This window comes from Mixophyes fleayi, chromosome 8 (genome assembly GCF_038048845.1).
Source record: "Mixophyes fleayi isolate aMixFle1 chromosome 8, aMixFle1.hap1, whole genome shotgun sequence".
NCBI lineage: Eukaryota > Metazoa > Chordata > Amphibia > Anura > Limnodynastidae > Mixophyes > Mixophyes fleayi.
Genome location: NC_134409.1, coordinates 76646874 through 76666243, shown reverse-complemented (window position 1 = coordinate 76666243; position 19370 = coordinate 76646874). Strand labels below are relative to the sequence as shown.

The 19370-nt window shown below is 40.2% G+C and overlaps 1 protein-coding gene across 1 annotated transcript in view; it reads left to right on the top strand.

The window, feature by feature from the left end:
• The window catches only part of OLFML2B (olfactomedin like 2B), a 216320-nt gene extending 200385 nt beyond the window's left edge, over positions 1-15935 (top strand). The window contains exons 5-6 of the mRNA XM_075182763.1: positions 8945-9121; positions 11158-15935. Coding sequence (XP_075038864.1) covers positions 8945-9121; positions 11158-11759 — 779 coding nt within the window. The 3' untranslated portion in view covers positions 11760-15935. The remainder of the gene's footprint in view (positions 1-8944; positions 9122-11157) is intronic.
• Positions 15936-19370: the final 3435 nt, after the last annotated feature.

Below are 19370 nucleotides of genomic sequence, written 5' to 3'. Positions count from 1 at the left end.
GCTCATCTCTAGTATTTATAGATGTTTTTTGATCACCTGTACTCCTTTTTGGTGTTCAGTACAAGTGTAAAGGACTGTTACACCGATCAGCCATAACATTAAAATCACCTACCTCTTATTGTGTACGTCTCTTTTGTGCCACCCAAAACAGCTCTGACCCAAAAGACCTTTGAAGGTGTCCTGTAGTATGTGAACAATGTTTCCATTGTGGCAGGGCATTATCGTGCTGAAAGAGGCCGCTACCATCAGGAGATACCGTTGCTTACCTCTCTGTATGTGTTACCTAGTATCATCATCATCATCATCATCATCATCATTTATTTATATAGCGCCACTAATTCCGCAGCGCTGTACAGAGAACTCATTCACATCAGTCCCTGCCCCATTGGAGCTTACAGTCTAAATTCCCTACTATAGACACACATTCACACACAGAGACAGAGACTAGGGTCAATTTTTTTTTTTTTGATTGCAGCCAATTACCCTACCAGTATGTTTTTGGAGTGTGGGAGGAAACCGGAGCACCCGGAGGAAACCCACGCAAACACAGGGAGAACATACAAACTCCACACAGATAAAGCCATGGTCGGGAATCGAACTCATGACCCCAGTGCTGTGAGACAGATGTGCTAACCACTAGGCCACTGTGCTGCTACCTAGTATTGTCTTATTAATGTTTGTTCCCAATTGTAAAGCGCTACGGAATTTGCTGGCACTATATAAATAAATGTTGATGATGATGATGAGGGGTGTACTTAGTTTGCAACAATATTTAGGTAGGTGGTATGTGTCAAAGTAACATCCATATGAATGCAAGGACCCAATGTTTACCAGCAAAACATTGCCAAGAGAATCACACTGCCTCCGCTGGCTTGCTTTCTTCCCATAGTGCATCTTCCCCAGTTAAAGGTCGCACACGCACCTGGCCGTCGACATGATGTAAAAGAAAATGTGACTCATCAGACTAGGCCACCTTTTTCCATTGATCCATAGTCCAGTTCTCATATGCCCATTGTAGGAGGTTTGGACAGTGGACAGGAGTGAGCATGGGCACTCTGACTGGTCTGTGGCTATGTAGCCCCATATTTTCATGAGCCGCGGCTTTACTACGAGCCGCAGCGGCTCGCTTGTACTCACTGTCCCTCATCCGGGCCGTCATCATGACGACTGGGACATCACTTCCGCCTCTACCCGGCCGTTGCCAGGAAAATTTCATTGACATAATGCTGGAATACCACTGGGGCATTACTCAATCCGAATGGCATGACTAAGTACACGTGGTGCCCATCACGAGTGTTAAAAGCAGTATTCCATTTGTCCCCTTCACAAATTCAAATTAAATTGTAAGCCCCTCTTAAATCCAATTTGGTGAAGGTTCCTCTGACACGATCATATAATTTTGTGATTAGGGGCAAAGGATAATGATTTTTGATGGTAATATCGTTCAAACCTCTATAGTCAATGCAGTGGCGGAGACCGCCATCTTTTTTTCTTCACAAATAAGAAACCTGCTCTAGCAGCTAAGGAAGATGGACGGATAAACCGCTTCTCAAGGTTTTCCTGGATGTACTCAGACATTGATTTAGTCTCGGGGAGAGAGCGCTTTTAGGTACGCCTCCTAGGGGTGTCTTCCCTGGCATCAAATCGATTGGACAATCCCACTCTCTATGTGGTGGTAAGGAGTCAGCACCATCTGAGAAGTCCCTGTAACGTAAAGGTGGAAGGTCTTGACCAGAGGAGACTGTGGTCCGAAGAGGTAAGACACCCTAGAGGCATGAGTCCTTACAAGATATGCCCCAGGATGTAATCCGAGATGTAGTCCAATCAATCTGGGGGTTTTGTAACCGGAGCCAAGGTAAACCTAGGACTAAGGAATGTGAAGCTTTGGGAATGATAAGAAGCTTAAGCAAATTCTGAGTACAGAAGACCCCCTCTACTCCTCAGAGGATGAGTCTGGTGGGTGATAATACTATTTGAGCTGCGACTCCCATTAATTGAAGTGATGTAGAAAGGTCGAGGTAACGAATCTATGGGTAACCGCAACTCTTGAACCACTGTTGCAGTAATGAAGTTTCCAGCAACACTAGAATGAAGAAGAGCTCAGAGGTTCTTGGTTCGCTGAGCATGTTCAAGAGTGATCGTTAGTACACAATCAGATTTGTGGAGAATTGACTATTCCTAACCTAGCTTCTCCACCGGTTAGGAGCGGGAGTTTCCCGGAAGCTTGGTGCAGGAATCAAGTAAGTTTCCTGGAGCTGTACAGTAAAGGTATAAGTTTACCAGTTGGCGTCTCTGACGCTCCTCTTTGGTTAAACGAGAGCAGTTCACCTGCTCGGGTTAATTGTTTAGGGGTGAGGACTGCCGAGACTGAAGTTGATTATGAGGCTTAACCCTTTCACCCCTTCCTTTCTCCAGGGCACGTTCCCGAATGCGTAAATCAGCTTTAGTACACAGGAAAATTAGTTAATCAAGAGTAGAATGCAGATCACGAGTAGATAGGTCATCCTTAATTTTATCGGACAAGTCACTCCAGAAGGCTGCAATCAGGGCCTCATCATTTCACTTCAACTCAGAAGCTAATATTTGGAACTGAACCAGGTACTGGCCCACAGGACGAGAGCTCTGTCGAAGGCGCAGAATTTCTAAGGGTACTGATGTGGTTCTGCCAGGCTCGTTATAGATCCAATGGAAGGGTGCTGTGAATACAGAACAAGAGGAAAGCAGGGGATCTGCTTTTTCCTACAATGGGGATGCCCAGGCTAATGCTTGTCCCGTTAGGAGGGAGTTAATGTATGCAACTTTTGCTTTCTCCGTGGAGAAATTGCTGGGCAGTAGCTCAAAATGGATCTCATATTGATTCAGGAACCCCCTACACAATTTTGAATCACCATCAAACTTGCAGGAGTTGGCAGATGAAGACGGGAAGCCGTGGCAGGATATTGAACAGGTGGAACTTGTACAGAAACAGAAGAGTCACCTGAACTGAGAGTAGATTGAATGCTATCCAAGCTGGAGGACAATTCTTGGAACTGCATGATTTGTCCCTGTGCGTTTTCCTGGCTCACGTGCCGATTCACCAGGCTTTGCATTGAGCCCGCTCCTTGGGGGAGATCACCAGCGGGATTCATTAGGCCAGTGCAAACTGTCACACCTGAGGATCTGTCTGTACCCAGTCTGGGTTGTGTCTCTGGAGCTGGACTGGTGACTACTTGGTCAAAACTGGGTGGCCTGATAATGTTCCTTTGCATGTAGAGAATGGACTGGTGCAGATGGTGATTACACTAGCAGGGGAGAGCAAACAGGAAATGGATTTCTGGACCGGACTGGAACCGTAATGCTGGACCGGACTGCTAGAAGAGTATTGCTGTAACCGGAAAGCTGTGACCGGAATGCTGAAAGAGGATTGCTGTAACCGGAATGCTGGAAGAAGATTGCTGTAACTGGAATGGAACCAGAGTGAATGGAACCAGATTGCTGGAATCGGACTGGAGCCAGAATGCAGACTGCACTGTCAGAGCTGGATAAATAGCAAGACTGTAGCAAGATAGATAGCAAGACTGCAAAATGCTGGGAACCAGGTTGGCGTCTGAAATACAATGTTGCACTGGCTACAGGTAAGGGCTCCAGGAAGTCCTTTTATAGTTGTTGTTGATTCCTGATTGGAGACTGCATTCAGCTGGACAGAAGCAGCACTCTGAGTTGCTGAGATGGATCAGGTGACTATATCCAAGATGGCAGCTCCCATGTACTGGATTTGGAGGGAATCCGAAATGGAGGCTGTTATCACCCGATTGGCTGAGAGGAATCATGTGACTGAATCCAAGATGGCCGCACCCATACTCTGATTCTGGAGGGATCTCTGTTATGGAGACAGACTGGACAGCATCTTACAGAGAGGTCTGAAATGAGCAGAGCCTGTGGACCGCAGGGACAACTTGGAAAGGCAGCAAAGAGGTAAGTGACAGAACCTGAGAGCCTGGTGTGTGACACTTATTACACAGCCTTATATATTTCTTGTAGCAACTAGAACTCTATCTCCCCAGCTCCATAATAGTTTTAAATGAACAACCCTTCTCAGCTGCAACTGTGGCAGTGCCTATCCTAAAAGATTGATTGCCGTAATCATCCCAACTAAGACCCAGCCTACAAAAACATCTCTGAAAAATAGCCCAGAACTGGTATTTAGTCAGCCGGATGAGGGGATGAGGCTGGTTACTAATAGCCTGTACTACCACCACATTATCACACCAGCAGAACACTATGCTCTTGTCTCTTAAACAATCCCTCAACAATTCTACAATCACTATAATTGGGAATAATTTCAACAGAAGCAAGTTCATTGTGAGTCCCTCCTCATGCCAATCAAGGGGCCAAGGCTCAGCACACCAATCTCCATCCAAGTAAGCACAAAGCCAGCAGATCCAGCAGCGTCTGTAAATAGGTGAATGTCTCTGTTAGGTGTGGGAGGAGGTACCTCAAACGGACCCCAGCATAGTGTTGAATTGAAATCTGCCACATCGTCAAATCGTCTCTTATTTCGCCAGACATCCTAATAAAATTATGATCCTTTAAAACACCTGCTGTAGTTCTCTAAATCTTGTGACAAAATATCCTTTCCATTAGGATAACTCGACATGCAAAATTCAGCAGACCTAAGAGGTACTGAACCAGTTTCAGAATGACTTTTCTGACTCCCTCAAACAACTCCAGCATGCTCCTCAATTTAGACACTTTGTTATCCGGCAACCTGCTATAACCTGCATGCGTGTCTATTTCAATTCACAAATACAACAGCTTGACCATCGGATCCTCCTTTTTCTCGACTGCTACTGGCACATTCAGCTCAGTGAACAAGGCCTATGCCGGAAAGAAAACTGCTTCACTGCTATTTAAGCCCCCTGGGCTCACCAACAAAAAATCCAAAGTGTGTGCCAAACAACAGTGTGATCTGAAATATTAAAGAAAATGCACACAACACGCATTTATCAACATATAAACAATCATCAAGTTTAGGAATCAGGGTGCAGAGAGAGAAGATGTAAAGCTGATTCCACATCTAGCTTGGCCATCAATGCTCTGATCCCATAGCCCGTAACCATTTCTAAGGCTTCCTCTAAAGACTGATACACAGCCCTGCAGACATTAACATCAATTCACAGACCACCCTGGAGGGTGAGACAGGTGTTTAATCAAACAGAACTTACCAAGCTCCTTTTTGGGCAAAACCCCTACCGGGGACAGAATCAAACCAGGTACAGGGTGGACAGAAATGGGCCACACAATCTACCCCCAACACCACAGGAGAAAAGGATTTAGCACTGAACTGTGAGTGCTCAATTTGCACCTGACCTGTACACCTAGCACAAACTTTTATGTGGTGGCCTCCTCCACACCCTCCACAAGAATGTCAGAATCTATATGTTAAGTCTCTGTCACAATGCCTGCTGTTTAAGGCAAAACACTTTCCTCTGGAGGAAAAACTTGTGCCGGGACTCCCATGCCACGCTCTGTTACTGGAAGCACCAATATCCGCCAAACCAGCCATAGGTTGATTAATCTCCAACAACACCTTGACATCCTTGCAGCCAAAAGCAATCACTCATATCCCATTCTTCTTCTTAAAAAAAGCATTGTCACATAATCACCTTGGACCTCATGTATACCCTCTGAATCATATAAATGTACTTGATGATGTTCATGTGTTCCTCAGGCCTGGTCTCCAAATAACACATGGCAAAGACCAACATACAATTCAGCCAATTCACATAATTCCCATAGTCATGTCTCCCCTCGCTTTAGCTTTAAAGGGCATCCTTGGCTTACCCAGGGATGGTAAACATCCTCCCAGGGTAAATTCTGTCCCTCGCTCTCTTCCGTATGTACTGCAAGACCACTTTATTAGCGCAGCGCACAACCTCCTCACTCTGACAAGAGGAGGCATCCAGTGCAGGGGCATAAAAATGGTGGACATAGGGGAGTTGGACAGAGGCAGGGGCAGCCACACCATCAGGCACATGCAGGGATGGACTGTCATGGGATGTCAGATTACAAGGCTGTGGAGAGGCAGCCCAGCAGTCACAATAGCACTGCTGAGAAAGGCAGGCATTGCTCACGCAGGGTAGGGCGGAGGCATAACAGAGAGGGGGTGCAGAGCAGAGGGGAAGCAGGCTGTTAAGCTACTCGCTACGGCAGGAAGAGGTTGACGGGGACGCTATGCGCCTAATGCTCTCTTGCTGGCAGATAATGGGGTAGTGAGGAGGAGCAGGTAGAGAGCAGGTGCACAGTGGCAGCAAGGACAGAGGGCCAGAAGAAGCCTCAATGAGGCAGCACCTGGGGCCTAAGCATAATGGCGGAAATCGGAAGGGGGGAGTGAATGCAGAAGCATGGGGGGAAAAACATTGATTAGGGGTAAAGCAAGAAGAAGGGGAGAAACAGCGAGGAAGTAAAACAGAAAGAAGGCAGGTAAACTCAAAAGAGAAAGAAAATTACAAGGAACAGCAAGAATCAAAGTAAAACAAGAAAGAAAGCAATCAAAATATGCACTTGCATTTCACTCACGGCCTCCTTCTCTGGGTCCAAAGGTACTAGATGTACATTTGCTGTTGGATCCAACAAACCAATATCTTAGCAGTTTATAGTTGTAATGTCTACTGGTCAAACCAGATTCTTAACCACTGAACTCCTGTATTTCCTGCTTGTGGCTTTCTTTGTTACACTAGCTGTTGCATGTAGGCAGATGGATATTTGTTTGATGATTCACAAAGTAGGTTATCTACTTTAATCTTCATCAAACAAATACCATAGCAGGGGAGTTCATGGCAGTGTAATGCACTGAGCTGTACTTACAACAGAAAATTGTTATGCACTATAAACTACTCTTTTTTATCACCATTAATGTGGTAGATCTGGTGCCAAATATTGACATATTATAGAATAGTGTGACAGAAAAGTGGGCATTTTAGAAATCCCATTATCCTTTATCAAATATTAAAATAGGAGGGTTTCAAGCTGTTGTATTATACTGTATTGTACTTGTGTCAAGAAAGTGGTGTGTACTATAAATTCCTTATTTTTTCTAAATTAATGATGTAGGTGTGGTGACAAATATTGATTTATTATATCTTATTGCATTTATTGCTACAAAGTGGGCATTTCATTTATTCCCTTAATCTTTAACAAATACCAAAATGGGGAGGGGGGTTTCAAGGTAGTGTAATATACTGTATTGTACTTGTGACCAGTGTCACAGACTTACCTCTCCTCGCTCCAGCGCTGCCCGTTCTTTATGTCGGAAGCCGTGCTTCCTGGGTATCGACAGTCACATGGCCGCAACTCTGGGCGGGGAATTCACACTTACCTGGCTATTTAATCTTCACTCTGACACTCTGTGTCAGAGCAACTTGCATGCTTCCTGGCACCTGATTCCTCATGGATCTCTGACTCCTCTGTTCTAATACTGATTCCTGTGTACCAGTTCTGCTTGTGTGACCATTCTGATTCTCCTGCCTCAAGTGTACCGACCCGGCTTGCCGACTCTTCTCCATTGTTATCTTGTGCCCCTGACCCGGCTTGCTTGATGTGGCTTCTGTCTCCTGTCTGTGTACCGAACCTGGAAATTACTCACGCCGAGTCTGCCCGCTGATTCTGTACTGCATTTGCCCGATTGGGTACCAGTCCCGGCTTTCCTACCTGCTCACCCTCTCCGCTAATACTACATCTTAAGGCGGACCAGAGGGCCGTGACCTGCGGGCTCCCGGCAGCTAATCCCATCCTGCCTTGCGGCGGTTCTTGGTGAACACCGGGGAGTCCGTTAGACTCTGCGCCTCTGGTAAGCCAGTGTCCAACAAGATTAGTATCAAGATCCTGCTACTTTGTTACACAGTGGTTAGAGTGGATATTTAGAAGTGGTGGTATGTCATTCCAACATATATCAGCCCATTTCGACCACTGCTTGCTTGTGACAGAACATTGTATGTTGTAAATGCCTCTAATATGTTAAAGTAATGTGGTAGATGAGTTGCAAAATATTGCAATTATTATGACTGCATTTGGGCATTTTGCTGGGGATTGGTATGTTCATTTTTTCACTATACAGTTTATAGGCAACAGTGACTTGAACTAATGACATTTATTATTCATGATTTAAAATATTTTGCCTGATAATAGGAGCACTTGTGTGTTTAGCTTAGAATTACTCTTGTTCAGTGGAATATCTCCTCGTTACATATGGAAGGTATGTGCGTGTATATGTGCAAGATTTCTCACATATTATATATGTAAACTACAAGCATATCACTTCTCACAAAAATATATATATATTAATTCAAATCCTTCAAGCTCAGGGAACCACATTACTTTCTTCAAAAGGGGAGGGAGGCTGAATAGGCATAAATAAAACAATAAATCTAATATAAAATCAATCGCTCTCTCTATATATGTATTTATGTGTATTATTTCTTGTATTTTGTGCATTGCAAAACACATTGTTTGATTTTTAAATAGAATTCCATGCTAGCTTCCTAAAATAATGGGGCAAAATTCAAAATGTTATTCATTCTCATGTGGTCATCTTTATTGTTTAGCTAGCTGTCTAAAGTACACCCACTTTCCTTTACAGAACATCTGTGACTGGAAATTTTGTGATGAGCTCATTGCTTGGATTCTGCTGGTGCTTCGCTAAATTGTGCTTGAGACTTATATTCCCCAAAGTTACAATTTCACAACGTTAAACAAAGTAAATAGCAGTGCAGCAATTTGAATGTTAGGCCTATAAAGCGAAAGCAGTGCTAGAACCATTATCCTGTAAACATGATCATGTGAAGCGATTTCAGGAAGGAAGATCTAAAACACCACCATAAAAAGTTTATATGTATTGCACATGTGAAACCACAGTATAAAGGTCTTGTAACTGCCTTATATTTTTCTTTTCTTTGCAAAACATCAGGGCGATGCAAAGACACTCTGTCTACCATTTCTGGTCCCACAACTCAAAATACCTATGGACGCAATGAAGGAGCCTGGATGAAAGATCCACTGGCAAAGGATGATAAAATTTATGTTACTAACTATTACTATGGAAACACGTTAGTAGAATTTCGGAATTTGGACAACTTTAAACAAGGTAAACTTGAGGCTTTTTATCACAAGCTTTCTCCAATTATACTTTATTATAATAATAATAATAATAATATAAACATATGTAGGTATACATTATAACCTAGTAGATGATACACATTCTTATCCAGGTCTATGTGTATTTCAGTGGTCACTGGCCTGGTATTTTGAAGGAGTGGCTAGATAGAACCTTCTTTTTTGGGAAATATCATGCAATATTTTTTGTAAGAGAGATCAATCAAATAATTGAATCCCAGTATTGGTGTATTCAAATTCATTAATTCTATATTATAGTGCAGGGGATGTCAATTGTTGGATAGCAAATGACCTCAAACATTGTTTGCCCTCTTTTGCTGAAGTTATATCCATATGCCCTGACAGGTGTTATCCATCCCATGAATGTATGACATTTTTGGATTGTGACATCCTATGGATCCAACTATCAGCACTAAGGATAGAATGCCTGTGTAGATATCTTAGCAGTCCCAGGTTTTTGCTTTAGAATGTGATATGCACAAGTCAAGAACAAACATTTGCTCTAACTTGCATACAAATCATCATCATCATCAATTTATATAGCGCCACTGATTCCGCAGCGCTGAACTCACTCACACCAGTCCCTGCCCCATTGGGGCTTAGTCTAAATTCCCTAACATACAGTGACACACACGCACACACACACACACACGCTAGGGTCAATTTTTTAGCAGCCAATTAACCTACCAGTATGTTTTTGGAGTGTGGGAGGAAACCAAAGCACCCGGAGAAAACCCACGCAAACACGGGGAGAATATACAAACTCCTCACAGATAAGGCCATGGTCGGGAATTGAACTCATGACCCCAGTGCTGTGAGGCAGAAGTGCTAACCACTGAGCCACCGTGCTCAAATATTTATCCTCGATAAAAGCAACCGCTTATCCTAGCATTAGATTTAGGATTAGTCCATGGGAAATAACCCTGTCTAGATTGGTCAAATTTTACACAATGAGGACACATTAGTTAACTAAAAACAGCCCAAACAATACTGTTTTGCCTAACCAGGAAAGTTGATGCACCTGCAGACAACCAGATATCCCAGTTCTCTTATGGTGTGATATATACAGAAATTCAATTCTGCATTACAGTGAAAATAATACAAATGTAGTGTTTACACTAGTAATCATGTACTTGCTTTTAGTGTAATATTTCTTTATTAAGTTATATGATTTGGTACACAGTTGAGCACATTTTCATAACAAATCACTTGAATGCTTGCATATTTCTTCAAAAGATATCAGTTAAATTTTCACCAAATTCGAAACGAAAAAAAAAAAAACCACATAAAAAACAAGAGGGGGTTGGCCCTGAAAAGAAGAAGAGGGAAAGGAAACCCAACAAATCCACCCAGGCTATTTCAGTAAGGAAGGAGGTACTTGCTTTTATTAATGGCAGTTAAAAATCAGTGCACTCGAGTCAAATTTAATTGCATATTAATATGTTACTTTGTCCCCATTGTTCAGTGTTTCACACATCCGTGAAATGTGCCAGTAATCTTAAAGAATGACATGAGCAGTATTGTGCAGGATATTTGGTCCTGCTGATGTAATTCTTTTTACAGCTTATTATTTCCTGTCTCGTATTCTAGAAAGCAAATGTGAATTCCCAAAGGACTGATCAGAGAAGTGGTCACTTTTTGTATGCGCAGTTTTCCAGCTATGTGAGCAATTAAAAAACCTAGACACAGAATAGTTCCATGTTTTATTTCTATGTCAGAGTTGCCATAGGCCTCCATAACAAGTGCCCTTTGCACACTGGCACTCAGTTGTGCCATATTCTTAAGTTAAGTGCACTAGATATTTTCTGTACAAATTACTTAGAATTTCAGTGTCATCTCCATGTAGCCATGAAAAAGGCACACTGTCTCTGCGTCCAGAACACGAAAAAAGTTGTTGTGACATGTACTTATAGAATAATAAACAGGAAATAGAGCCCATGTGTATTGCCTTGATTGAAGACTATACTTTGTACTTATCATAAATGCACTTCTTAATTTTTTATTCAGGTCGTTGGAGCAACTCATACAAGCTTCCTTATAGCTGGATTGGTACAGGACATGTAGTGTATAATGGATCTTTCTACTATAACAGGGCATTTACACGCAACATCATAAAATATGATCTAAAACACAGATATGTGGCAGCCTGGTCCCTGCTCCATGATGTGGTTTATGAAGAGGCCACCCCCTGGAGATGGAGAGGTCACTCAGACATAGACTTTGCTGTAGATGAGAATGGATTGTGGGTCATCTACCCAGCTATTGATGATGAAGGATTTCAGCAGGAAGTGATAGTTCTGAGCAAATTAAATGCTGTGGACCTCACCACTCAGAAGGAGACGACATGGAGGACTGGATTGAGAAAGGACTTCTATGGCAACTGTTTTGTTATCTGTGGTGTGCTGTATGCTGTGGACAACTACAATAAGAAGACTGCAAATATATCTTATGCTTTTGATACTCATACAAACACTCAGATTGTTCCAAGACTTCTCTTTGAAAATGAATATTCTTATACCACACAAATAGATTACAATCCAAAGGACCGTCTGTTATATGCTTGGGACAATGGACATCAAGTCACCTATAATGTGATCTTCGCTTATTAAGTCCACCTTAAAACTTTGCCAGTGAAATAGCAGGCATTTCACAGTCTATATGGTTCTCCAGTTAGGAGACAAACTTGGGAATTTTACACCTGGATATTTGAACACTAAAATGTTATCATTTTTATACTATACGCAGTACATAGTATGTACTGTAATGTTGTTAAATATCTATAAGGACTGAGCAGCCATTCAGTATCAAATATTTTAAAATATTAGGTTGCTAGTCAAAACATTTTCTCATTATTAAATTCTGTAAATCGATTATAGGTAACAAAAGGTGTTTAGGTTCAAAACCTATGTTTAAAATAACCAGTTTACATTATTTTCACAAATGTTTAAAATAATACATTCTCTCAAAATTGAATGCAGACACAAGCAAGCAAATATTCATTTAAAAGTAAAATGTATGGAGTACAACGCTGTACTTTTGCATTCAGAGCAGATTGATAATAAATAAATCTAATTTGTTCTAGGTAAACTATTTGTGATTAATTGTAGCAGTATATCTTCAGTACAGGTAATTCAATCTGTAGGCGTAGATATTGTCAGTCAAATACAGTTAGGAAAGAAATAACTTAAATCATAGGAAAACCTGTGATAGTCAGAAGTTCCCACATAATTTTGTTTTTTTCCCCCAGTACTAGAGTAATTAATGCACACTGAACATTTTATATTCTGGAAAATTTTAAAAAGGGACGACTTGCCTCTGGCAAGATTTGCTTAAGTATATATTAGCCAGCTCAAACACTTTGAACAATTAAAAATGAAAGTATGTATAGATTTTTTTTTTATATTCTTGCTGAATGTATATTATACCTATTAAACACAGTGACTTCCATTTAAAGTTTAAAGTTTTCAAATCTTGCTAAATTACTAATGATAGTTACACTTCACAATTTAAGATTACAATTAAATGACTAAATAGACTTAAACAGAACAATTTAAAAGGAAAATTGTTATTTGTCAGCAGATATCTAAAAGAATATAACTACATATACCATACTGTTTATATAAGATAATGCATTTATTAGTGGCAAAACCACTTTTGCCATTGTAGCATAATTCTTTTAGGCTAGATGTCTACCAACTCTGCAAACTGTTTTGGAGATCTGTTTACCAATTTATTTAGCAGATTTGAGTCATTATACCATGTCATACATAATCAAATTGGGGTGAAGTCAGGATACAAGATGTCTTTTGGTCATGTGTTTAAGATTACTTTCCTGGAAATATCCTCTCAATATTCAGATTAACAGACTGACTCGCATTCCGTTGAAGTGTTGCCCTGCACTGTGCATCCTCCATGTAACCCTCAATTCTTTTGTCACTCCAAACTAATGAAAAACATCTCCACAGTATAATGTTGCCTGCATACTTCCCTGTAAGGATTGTTTCTGGGCGCATGGGTAATGTTAACACTTTACATTTTGGCCAAAAATCATTTTGTCTGGTCTGACCAGAAAAGAGTCTTCCAAATCTCAGATCACTTTCAAGATGCCTGGCAAACTCCAGGTGGGATTTGAGGTTTTTTTTTTATAGCGTATAAGTGGAGGAGAGTACGTTTTTTTTTATCTTGAAGAGTTTACAAACAGGCCAGGGTTAATCAAAGCTCTGGATTTAGTTAATGGATACAGCTTTATTCCATTCTCAGCCACAGAACTGTAGATCTTTCAAAATTAGTGTTGGCCTCTGAATGTCCTCTCTCACAAGTTTCATGCAGGTGCAATATTTTGATAGACAGCATTTTTTAGACAGTGTTTGGATGTTGTGATGCAGATTATTGAGCTAACAGTCCACATTGGGTCATCCAAGCATCCTATATTTGTATCATTTTCTCAAACTCTGCATATTATTATTATTTATGCAAAGGGATTGTAATGCAAATGACATGAAACAAGAGATACAAATGGCCCTGAACAAACGAACTTACAATATATTATTATGGTGGTAAAAACCACAACTTCATTAACATAAAAAAGAAGTTGAAGTAGAGAGAGAATGGCAATATAAGGTTATAGAATTTGTTACTCCAATGAACATTCTAAGGACAAGATAAAAAATTACATTCTCTTTTATAGAATATCATCCAATGAACACTGGAAACTCACAGGTTAAAATGTTTAATCAAGTAGAAAAAAAAAGAAAAGGACACATTGATTAGAATTTAGCACTTCAACCACTGGCCAGCATCACAAAAAATAAAATATCACAAACTGACCAATGATCACTAACTAAATAGACAAGTTTTTAGACAGTAAATTTATAAATAGGACTTTGTGTTACATCCGCAGAAATCTGGAGCTAACAGATCACAAGTGTGAAAATATGCTAGTTTCCTATTGAACATTTTGAGTTATAAGCTGACAAATAACAATTAATGTGAATTTGGAAAAATGTGTAATTATCACTTTTAATCATAAATGGGAACCTCTGACTGGAAGATTTCAACAGTCTATTGCACTTGATGAACAATGGCAGGGATTATCATGAGGTAATTCATCACAGAGTGTTAATTACTTTGATGTTAATCCCTGCCTTTGTTCCACAAGTGTAATACCCTGCTGAAAGTTTAGAGCGAAAAGTCCCCCACATGTATAGTTGGAAAAACTTGGACAGGCTTGAAAACTATTGCAAGGCACTGTAAACTGAGGCTGCAAATATAAACAGCTGTGAGGCCAGTCTTCTGCTAACAAATGGGACAATGCTACTGCCATGAAACATTTGAATATTTTCATGGGAAAAAGTACTGTAGGTCAAACGACCACAATTGGCTGTTTACAAAGAGTAAAATGAAAGGCATGGTTGTCTGAAGACTTTTACCTAAATTCAATAGCTGGGTTGACACCTATGGGTTTCAGTGGATTGTACATACTACCTTCAAAATGTGATGTGGTAAATTACACTTAAAATAGATTTTGCGGCAGTTCCTTATAAGACATTAAATTCTTTGATCAGGATTATCAAAGATATACTAGTTTGCAGAAATTATTACAGAATCTCATCAGCAACCACAAATAACGTGACCACCAATCTACCACATTAGCTGCAATATTGTGGGAGTTGGGAGCAGGAAAGAGAGACAAGGAAAAGTGTGTGTGGAAAAATGGGATTAGGATATTAGGAAGAGGGCAAGCAGCAGGTTTGAAATTAGGATTAGGGCAGGGGGAGACATGTTCAGAAGAAATGCACTTTAAGCTTCGATATGGATATCTGAGGCTTCCTTATAATAACAATTCTAGGGGCAAGACACAGTACTGAAAAATCTGTGCTTATCTGCACTGAAGCTCTGCCATGTAGCAAAAGAGAATTTTGAAAATGCTAACAGAAACAGGAAAACATGAAAAATGCAACACCAGTGAATTTGAAATGTACCATATCTGTTCTGTATTCTGAACCTGCAACTTAAACAACATACAAGCTAATATGCATTGCCTTGTCATTTTACTGAAACAGAATTGTAAATATATGTGGAGCTGCAATTATCCCAAATTTGCTCAGGCTGTCCCAGAAAATTGCGTCAGCCTGAGTTCCTTGGTGTCTATTACATAAGAATATCTTATAATAACCTGTACTTGTACTAATAACAGTGGCTCAGTATGTATTTTTAGAAGCTGAAGGCATAATGAAGTTTTCTTGAAACAGCCATAGGTTTTGATTGTGAAATAAATGTATATTTTCATTTTTTGTGAGTTATAAAAGTGACATATTAACTTTTAAGATGGGCACAGCTGTAACATAGTATTGTTTTATGGCATCACTAGTAATATTATCTTAAATATAACAATGTAATAATTTAAGCAGATCCACCTTAATTCTGGAGGATACCTATAATGACATGTAACAGTACCACTTAGTTCAGTATAAATGGTAACATATGTTTAAGGAATTTTGTAAGGACTTTTGTCATAGTAAAACTGAAACAGAAAGAGCCTTGAGTGATGTTGCATGCAGAGGGTATGTAACAAACTGGTACTAAATTATTTTCAGGGAGAAAGTATCACCAACATAATAGATCATACCCAAGTGTTATTACCAAGTTTTATTGTTTAATTTGTATAAATTGTAGAACAAAAACATGTTTATGTCCATTTGCAGATTGTGGATCAATCTGTTATGTTGCTTCAATTGTTATTGTGATTTAATCTGCTTAAAATCTATAAAACATATGGAATTTTACTGGTATCAATTGTTTATTCATTCTGACATTTTCAGTGTTGTTTTTATTGTACAGAAATGGGATCTGTTGTCCTGAAAGTTGGTTCTCAAACTTCACTCTAACCCACCTCAATATCGGTCATATGGAGTATCACCATGCTAAGGAGTGTCAAATCTAAATCAGATTGTTCACCTGTAAGTGTCAGTCTATCAGTTATGAGTTCATCAGCTGGAGAGAATTAAATACACTGCATGGTTTGAGTGTACAATAAACTCTGCTTTATTAGTTACAAGTCCCTATCTATATAGCAAAAATCACGTATTACAGAAAACTACGCCCCAAAAGGTTTTATCCACTCATGTTCCCTTCACACAGGTGTTGGTATATTCTCTCATTATCCACACTAGAACTCCCCAGGGGGGAAGGGGGGGGGGCTGGGTTATCTCCTGTCTGGTATGTCCAAGGTTATAAGCATAGCCTTGCAAATAATGAATTACTCCTACAAAACAGGTGCATCTAATTGTATTTAAGCTATAACAGAACAAAATGGCTATAAGGCAACAAGATGGCGTCAGCTTAGCAAAAGCACATTTCTTATTTCACATCTTTTTATTCATTATTTGCCCTAACACTACCTATCAGAGATCACATTCTTGCTGTTGCTTTTAATGGGTACTTATACGCATACACCCTTCTAACAGAACATATGAATAGGATTGCCTAAAACTGGATACATAGAACAACCCATCCCCCACCAATAGCAAGTCCATGACCCCTCTTCTCGCTGATAGATGGTCAATGAGCCGACAACCATCTTGCACCCGCTGCATGTCCTGATGTCAGATCTTCACATATATCAGTGAACATGAGAGGCTCTGGGGCCTCTTGTGCTTCCTTTTTGTCTTTTAATTATTGATTTTTTTAGGGAAGGAAAAAAGGAAAGGGAGGGAGAAAATACACAGTGCGCTCGGCAAGTGCTATATGTCAATTATTTCACAAAAGAAGGGATAGTCCATTGTGCTGTATATCTTCATAAGGATAGGCTTCAGTAACGACCATGTGGATTCCAAGGAAAAGGTTCTTGGTTTCCGCACTGATCACAACTGGCAGTAGTACTGAGAGTTCCACAAGGTTCACACTCATTAGATGGGGTGTACAGTACAGCGGTTAAGACAGATGCTGTAACTTTAATTTTTCTGGAAGAGAAACACTTAGCTTTAATACACTTGCTAATAAGCCACATCATCAATTGTATTAGTATATATATTATAATAAGGATTAGTAACAGTCCTTAAAGTACAACATGTATAAAACTTGATAACTATCCTCCTATACCCTTGAACCAATCGGCCAGGTACAGCCATGAAAACTATCCTTCTAGATAAGCATCTCCAGTGTGCTCCTTTAAAAATTTATATTTCATGTCTTAATTTTTTGTAAGTGTTCATCAAACATTTTCTCTGTATCATCTGCGACACTAGTTAAAAAGGTGCAACCCTGGGCTTCAATTTACATATTTAGGGTCAGGCAGTACCCTCCAGACTAAACTGTCAAGTAGTCCAATATTAACCTATTGTCTTGTGTAAATGTAATAATATGTTGGGACACAATACTCACAAATACATTTCTGTATTGGGTGTAAACCCCTACAGTCATGGGTTGCTCTTTTCTTATTTGGTTGGGTTAAACTTTCATATTAGAATTTTTCTCATTATGTATAATGATCTCTACATTACTATTGGCATGAGTCTGGTTCTTCCAGACCTGGCTTTCCTTTCTAGACTAGTACACATCTACAGCCTACATCAAAGGAACATAATGTGAAATCAATATTCCTTCTGCTAATATCAATTAACATCCCTCCCTGGTGTCCCTTGGACCTTTAAAAAACTTGTAAAATACATTTTACTCAGACTCCCCTTGTCTGAAGATCTTGCAGTGGGATGTGTGTATTCAGGTGTCATTTCCCTGTACTTCCACCACCATGGGAGTCGTCAATAAGACCTGGAAAGGACTCTCATATCTGGGTTCAAAACTCTTCCCGACGTGCTTTTTCACGACCACCCAGTCCCCTGTTTGCAGTTTATGGGTACCTGTATCAAAATTAGGGCCTGGAATGGAAGAAATCACTTGACCATGTATTTCAGTTAGTTGTTTCTATAATAAAGCAACATAGTTCAACAAATCACCATGTACATGCTGTAGTTGCTATGGAAAGTAACAGCCTGTTCTGTGTGCCGTGCCAAACAGTATCTGATTTGATGCTAAACCAGTGTCTTTCCTAAGAGTGTTTCTTACTCAGTGCAGGTAAACATGAGATCCATGGCAGACCTGTTTCAGCCATCATTTTCTGCATTTTCAATTGCAGAGTACCATTAAGGCGCTCCACACATCCCGAACTTTGGGGTCTGTGAGGGGTGTGAAGGGCAGATATGATTCCCATGTCTTTTAACAGTTCCTTGAATCCTTGCCCCATAAAGTGTGTCCCTCTGTCATTTTCAATGACCTCTGGTACCCCATATCTGCAGATTACCTCACTCATAAATTTCATGGCTACTGCTTTAGCATTTGCTTTTCGATACAGCCATGTCTCCAGCCAGTGACTAAAGAAGTCGACACAGACTAGCACATTGTCAAAGCCCGAGCATTTGGGAAGTTGTATAAAGTCTATCTGTATCCTCTTATAGGGATATTATGTCTGGGGTGTGGTTTTCCATAGGACAGACTTACCCGGGTTATTCTATGCACAGATTAAGCATCCTGCTACTAACACCTGTGCTGCTTGGAGAAACCCTGTTGCTATCCATAACCTGCTAGTGAGTACAACCATAGCATCTTTCCCCAGATGCACTTTCTCGTGTGCTATATTGGCCATAATCATGCGCAATTACAAACGCATAACTTGAATTAGTGTAAATATTTACTCTTTGTCCTTTTGCATATATGCATGGAAGTGTCAGGGCCTTTAATTTAGCTTTTTGTGCTTACATGTGACTCAGTAGATTCTGTTGAATCACTCTTTCTGTGTGTGACTCAGTAGATTCTGTTGAATCACTCTTTCTGTGTGTGTGGTTACAGCACACCCTGTATAAGAAACAGCATCTATGTGGTAACGTAAGATGTCTGCATTTGGTAGCAATATATCTATGTCAGATAAAACCAAAGATCCTTGTCTCATTAGTTCTACACAATAATATTCAGAAAAATTTTGTGCTTGCATTTTTTTCTTCCTGTTCAAGCTGGGATGGGATTCCCCCAATTCCCTAGGGGAACCCCGATATATACAGGTACTTCTCCCATCTTTTGAAACTTGCTGCCATAAGGTAGCAGGATTCAACATTGTGCACCACTCAAGTGTAACGTTACAGGGAGTTAGCAGTGTTACTTAGTCTGGCTGCTGAGAAGTGTTTTGTTTGTGCTTGATTTAAAATTTCTGTTATCGCATGTGGCACCAT